The sequence below is a fragment of the Argopecten irradians genome, chromosome 12 (assembly GCF_041381155.1).
Source record: "Argopecten irradians isolate NY chromosome 12, Ai_NY, whole genome shotgun sequence".
Lineage (NCBI taxonomy): Eukaryota > Metazoa > Mollusca > Bivalvia > Pectinida > Pectinidae > Argopecten > Argopecten irradians.
The window spans coordinates 31,558,485-31,565,505 of record NC_091145.1 but is presented as its reverse complement, the minus strand read 5'-3'; the positions used below and the strand labels follow the sequence as shown (position 1 = coordinate 31,565,505).

General features: G+C 44.9%; 1 protein-coding gene across 1 annotated transcript; it reads left to right on the top strand.

Annotated features, from left to right (window-relative positions):
* Positions 1-247: 247 nt before the first annotated feature.
* Positions 248-838, top strand: LOC138305056 (uncharacterized). The gene has a single exon (XM_069245461.1). The coding sequence runs from the start codon at positions 248-250 to the stop codon at positions 836-838; it is 591 nt and encodes a 196-aa protein (XP_069101562.1).
* The last annotated feature ends 6,183 nt before the right edge of the window (positions 839-7,021 follow it).

Here is a 7,021-nt window from a genome sequence, read left to right as displayed (position 1 = left end):
CGATCAAGGACGGAATTTTGAAGGAAAGCTGTTTGAAGCTCTCTGCAAGACTCTACAGATTCATAAGTCTCGGACAACGCCCTATCGACCCTCATCGAATGGGCAGGTGTAAAGATTTAACAGGACACTGATGGACGCGGTTCGTTGCTTTCTTAGCAAATCGCAAAATACGTGGGACGAACATCTACAGCAGATAGCTGGAGCTATCAGATCATCAGTGAATCGGTCGACTGGTTATACTACCAATATGTTAATGTTGGGGAGAGAAGTAACAACGCCGGCACAGTTGATGTTTCCCAACCCATCAGTGAAGTCTGAGACTACGGAGGACTATGTAATGAGTCTTCAGGAAAACATGAAAAGAGCACATCAGGTTGCAAGAGAGAAGCTTAAAACAACCCTTAAACAAAGGAAGAGGTATTATGACCTAAGGATATTGCAGAGGCAATACTCGGAAGGCGACCTTGTGTATCTCCTTGATACAGCAGTGGTAAAGGGGAAATGTAAGAAGTTATCTTCTCCTTGGAAGGGCCCGGGTATTATTGTAAAGAAGCTGTCTGCATATCTATATCGGGTTAAGCTTCGGAATTCAGTCTTTGTCACCAATCATGATCGGATGATGCCATGCCGGGACAGGAAAGTGCCAGCTTGGATTACGGTATACAAGACTAGATCCACCGATGATGAGGTTGTAGAGGACCATGACGACAAAAAAGAGTACTGCGTGTGCCGAAAGCCATGCAATGGCCGCTTTATGATACAATGTGACTATTGTGATGAGTGGTACCATGGTTCCTGCGTAAACATCTCTGCCACCGACGCATTGGACATTGATTAGTATAAGTGTGCTGAATGAAGTAGCACTACTAGCCATTAATACTTACGGAGTTTTCCTGTCCTTTGCAGATATGGAAGGAAAACAAAGATTCCTAAAACGGGTGGAGGATCTGGCAGACAGAAAGTGCCTGTATGAACCTGCAAAGGAGTCAATCACCCAGGCAGGGATTCACTTGGCGTCACCAGAGATTAAGGCAGTGGTGTGCCGTATGGTCAGCATTGCCAAAGACCTCATCAAGAAAGGGACGAAGCGTTGGAGCACTGGCAACTGGTTAGTCAGTGTAGCACGATGTCTGCACGAGTTCAAGCTCCTGGATCTGGCATGGATCCAGAAGGAGGTTCACTACATCGCGACATATCGGCGAAGTGGACAGCCTCACCCAGAACCAGCATCTCAGTGTGGGATGGTGAGAGACGTCCGGTTGGCAACCGACGCCACACTGGAGAGGAGACTGGAGGATGTTGCCACTGCGGCTTCTTGCCCAGTCAAATCAGATGATCTGGTTCTCCTCAGTGACAACAAAGAGAACATGGATGTGGACACCCCGGATTCTTCCATCTTGGAGTCTCCGAAGAAGGCAGTGATCAGCCCAATTAGGGTGAAAGTTGCGGAGACGCCTTCGTCAAACCGGCCTGGGGAAGGAGATGTCCGGTCTTCTAGTCCAGTCTCTCGGAAGCACTGCAAGGAACCCTCCAGGACGAAGAGTAAATCACGGTCCTCTGGACATGGATCAAGATCCAGGGGGGCAGTGGCTTCTTGCCCGACCCCCAGAAGAGAGGACAAAAGGAAAGCTGGGTCAGCCTCTCATCAGACGAGTGAGGGAAGAGTGACGTTTCGTCAAGGAGACACCAGGAGGTTCCACGGGCTTCTTGCCGGGACCCTTGTCAGTCTCATTCGACCCAGAACCCATCATGAAAACGCGACAGATCAAGACCTGAGGATCCTACACAGGCTAAGAAACCACGCAGGGAGGTGGAGAGACTTTGTTGGGTACCAGGCTGTAAGGCACCCAATGTCTATGTGAAGGTACATGCCTTCAGATACCACATTCATGGTATCTTTGATGAAACTCTGCCACCCGAGGACCAGGAGGTCTTGGAACTGCGGAAGAGGGCCTTGATGCAAGTCGGCACATGGCGTATGGCCCGGCCAGGGACTTGGGAGGATCTTGTGACATATGTTCGCATGCAGCACATGATGTCACGAGCAGACAATGCTCAGGTCAGCGAGGTCCACACAGAAGCAACGACGGCCATGTGTAAATTCATGGATTGGCAAGTCCCCACCAGTTTTCAGCTGGAGCCCATTAACTCGCCGGCAGTGTTGCCACACTGGAGGGTCATTCTACTGATGTATGCCCGTCTGGAGGATGAGGATCGGGAGTACTGGAAGAAGTCTTATCCAGCTCCACCTGGGATGCTGAAGGAGGTGGAACTTCCAGTGGCTTTCGATGCTCACTTTCACTTGGATCGTACCATCAAGAGAATGGGGTTACCTTCCACAGCCACGTTCAGTAGCATTTTGGAGGGTACGGCGGTGAACACTGGGAAGGAGGTGAGGCTGGTCGGGACATGCGCATCCTTTTGTGACCCGGTCACTTATCCTTCCGGGCGGAGTCTTCGTGACCTCCCAGAGGATATGGTTGTGGCTGTAGGACTTCATCCTAAGCATCATCCCCGGGATCAGAGAGAGGAAGATGAGTGGGTTAGACAGCTCAAGGAACTCTCCTGGTTGTCAAGGGTGAAGGCTTTGGGTGAAGTTGGATTGGATCACTCGGAGCCACGAGGACGGTGGCCAGGCCAAATGGACCAATTGGAGAGAGCACTGAGGCTGGTGCGAAAACGTCATGCCTTGGTACTCCATTGTAGAGGGATGTCCGGCGACAATGGGACGGAGGCCTATATGTTATGATTGCATATAGTAAGGAGTGAGGTATCTGCTGATCAGAGGGTGTATTTGCATTGCTTCTCTGGAGTATCCGGGGGATCAATTTTACCGGGGTAAGTATTTGCCTCTAGTGAGTGAGGGGTGTTTGTATTGCCGGATGTAGTGCATGCGCAGTGTGTGAAGCGAGTGCGAAGCGGACCAGATGACTGGAGCCAACTGTCAGCGGTAAATAAGTAAATATTACCCGTATATTCTGACCTAGAACTCATCAGAGTGTGAGGAAACACTTCATACATACGTTCCTTCCACATATTCATAATTCTAAATATAACTGTCGAAGACAGATATATCTGGATCAAATTATCGATGAAAAGTTACATAATACATATGTATAAGACCACGATCGAGTGTATTGTGGGTAGCGATAGGCCTAGGACGTCTCCTTGCAGGCGGTATATGGAATTTTCAAATTATTATTTGCCTAGATGAAATAAATGATTTGTTTTAATGTCCAGGAGACAGGTGTCATCTCGTCTTTCCGTGTCAACACCAAAATAAAACTAACAGGCCTATTCAAGGACACGTCCTTGACCTATCTACTGTAAGATACTGACCGTGTATATATCCGATGTATTTCCTCAGATATATGATTATTTATTCTGTAGTAATAGAGAATACATGTAGCCCTCGCCAGATATTGTGAATAGTTTGAATAGGCATGTTAAAATGATATATAAAAAAAAAAACGGAAAAAAATTGCCGCCGGTGGTGAGAATCGAAAGATCAGAAGATCTGCACGTTAACACTAAGCCAGATTTCTGCTTTTTTATATACAGTGATTTTTTTATAAGAAGCAGACAACATTGTTATTTTTTGATGATGTATGATTGAGTATTTCCTAATAGGAAAAATAAAAATTTGTAAATGTAGCTGTTGTTTCAGCATGAAGAAAAGTAAAAAAATGATAATAACACATTGATCATAAATCACAAAGTTTTTTGTTGTTTAATATACGTGGTAGTTTGTTATTTTATTGATTTTTTTCTGATATTTTCGAACGTCGGTGAAGACACCCCCTGAGAGGAATGAGTTAGATTTCGCCGAGACGAAGCACAGGCTCGTGCTAATTATAAGTTGTTACGGAGAAAACGACAGTTTTTATTGAATACCATGAAATATCAAAGTTATATGCAATGAGAAATTGTATCAATCCAAGGAATCGCTACTCGAGAAGTTTTATGGAGCCTGCCAGAAGGAAGATGAGAATGTATCAACCTGGAGCTGTAGAAACCTGGAAGAAATATTATCCAAGGCTATTCATAAGGGCGAGATCATGTTTGGTGACACTTCAGAGATGTTAAGGGCAAATTTTTGGAAGGGGCTCAGGCAGCCGCTTAAGGATATTTCCGGCCATAAATTTCGATCAACTAAGGGATTATGACGAACTATTAGTTGCAATACGACAGTTAGAACATGACCATATCAACTGTAAGCCAGGTAAGAAAACAGCGACTGTTAAAATGGCTGCCATGACTGAAGACACAAAGCCAGATGACCAGCCGGATCTTCACAGTATGATACAACAGCTTGATGCCAAGGTAACACAGTGGTCTAGTAAACAGCAGCAATACCAAGGGAGAAAACAAAACAATAGGAGTAAATATCATTCACAGTCCCAGAATGAGAAGTCAACACAGCAGTCCTATAGTAAGCAGAGGGCAGATAATGAGACAAAAGAAGTAATATGTTGGAGATGTGGACAACCTGGACATCTTAGACTTGGATGTAGAGTCATTCTGGACCATTCTAAGAAGTCGTTAAACGGGAAGAAGTCTTCGGAGTAGGGTCGACCGTTGGCTTGAAGAAGTTTAGGCCCAAGATTTGCAAAACCGCTACTGAATTAGTGGGGGAATCTAACGAGGTAAGTATTTCCCTGGAAGGCATTAGAGTCAAAGCACTACTAGATACCGGATCCACAGTTTCTACTGTAAGTGAGACGTTCTTTAAAACCAATCTGTACCATTTGGAATTGCAGCCATTGTCAGAGATGTTGGATATAGAGTGTGCAGGTGGAACCTCATTACCGTACTTGGGAGTTATACTGGTCGACATTGGGGATTTACCTGACATGGATCCAGAGGTTAGACGTCCGTATCTGATGTTGGTTGTGCCAGATAGCAGATATAACAGCAATGTGCCTGTTCTACTAGGAACTAATGTGCTGTTACCTTCCATGACAGCATGTAAGACTAGATTCGGTGATCGGTACCTACAAAGTCAGAGTTTAGCAACACCATGGTATTTAACCTACAGATGTCTTTCTTTACGGGATCGCAACCTTGCCAGGAAGGATTGGTGTCTCGGTATAGTTAAAATAGCAGGCAATGAGACTATTACTATTCCGGCCAATTCCAAAGTAACAATAAACGGGGTATTGGATAAGGCTGTGGATTACATTCCTACCTGTGCTCTTATTCAACCTTCAAGGAAAGCCACCGTTTCAGTATCGAAAGAGTTAGATATAAACGCCTGGGCTTGTGCATTATGAATATGGAAATACCAGAGACATACCGGTTACCATTTCTAATGTCACTATGAGGAATGTGGCAGTACCACCCCGAGCAATATTATGTGAGTTGCACCCAGTATCAGTGGAAGGCTCAGTTGCAGACCAAGAGGTACCAATAGGTAACAACTTTAGAGAGTTGTTAAACTTGGATGCAGAGAATCTGACTGCTAGACAGCTTGAACAGACCGAAATATTACTCAAGGACTTTGAAGACATATTTTCGTCCGGTGACTTAGATTTGGGTCATTGTTCCGACGTACAACATCGTATTGAGATGGATGATGCCACCCCATTTGCCCAACGTTATCGACGCATTCCGCCCTCAATGGTAGAAGAAGTTCGCGACCATATCAAGCAGCTTGCTGCTTGTGGAGTTATTCGTCGTTCACATTCCCCATGGTCCTCATGTGTGGTTTTAGCCAGGAAAAGAGATGGTAGTCTTAGGATGTGTATTGATTATAGACAGCTTAATAGTAAAACCATCAAGGACTCGTATGCCATGCCGAGGATAGATGAGATTATGGACGCTTTGCATGGATCCAAGTACTTTACAGTACTTGACATGAAAAGTGGTTACCACCAAGTAGAGGTGTTAGAGGAGCATAAACAACGAACAGCATTCACCGTTGGACCATTAGGGCTATGGGAGTATAACAGAATGCCTTTTGGTTTAGTTAATGCACCAGCGACCTATCAACGCCTCATGGAAGACTGTCTCGGAGACTATATTGGAAAGCTATGTTTCATTTATTTAGATGACCTCATCGTGTTCTCCGATACATTTGAGGAACATCTGGAGAGACTTGGAAAAGTAATGCAGTGTTTAAGGGAACATGGTCTGAAATTATCTCCGAAGAAGTGTTTCCTTTTTCAAGCCAGAGTGAAATATTTGGGATTTATCGTGTCAGAGAAGGGAGTGGAAGCTGATCCTGAGAAGGTAGACAAGATCAAGCAATGGAAGACGCCTACAACCCCAGAGGAATTACGACAATTCCTAGGCTTTGCAGGGTATTACCGTAAATTTGTGGAGAATTTCTCTTCTATTGCCAGACCTCTCAATGAGTTACTTCCACCAACCAATAAGAAGTGCAAGAAGAAGCTTAAGGTAACACCAGTAACCTGGCATTGGGGACCAGATCAACAAGATGCTTTTGATAAGCTGAAAGGGATTCTAACATCACCACCCATTTTAGCATTTCCAGATTTATCGTTACCATTTGAACTACATATTGATGCCAGTTCCCGAGGACTTGGAGCAATCCTGTACCAAACTCAGGACGGAAAGCAACGTGTCATCAGTTATGCTAGTAGGGGCCTGAACAAGTCCGAAAGGAACTATCCAGCGCACAAGATGGAGTTTCTCGCGTTAAAATGGGCAGTAACAGACAAGTTCTCCGATTACCTATATGGAACTAAATTCATGGTTTATACAGATAATAATCCATTGACCTACGTTCTCTCAACAGCCAAGCTTGATGCAACAGGCCATCGCTGGGTTGCTGCACTAAGTGTTTATGATTTTACCATCAAGTATGTGCCAGGAAAGAACAACACTGACGCGGACATTTTGTCACGTATTCCGGAAGACTCGGAGGATAGGGAACGTTATGAGATTTCATCTGAATCCATCAAGGCTGTCTGTGCTAGTGCTCAGAATGAAACTTCAGCTGAGATTATCGCCAGTCTTCCGTTGGAAGATATGGACATTGATACCATGGAACAGATGT

What these genes read in the sequence shown, in the direction of transcription:
- LOC138305056 (XM_069245461.1), top strand. Translation starts at nt 248, where the DNA reads ATGTTAATGTTGGGGAGAGAAGTAACAACGCCGGCACAGTTGATGTTT.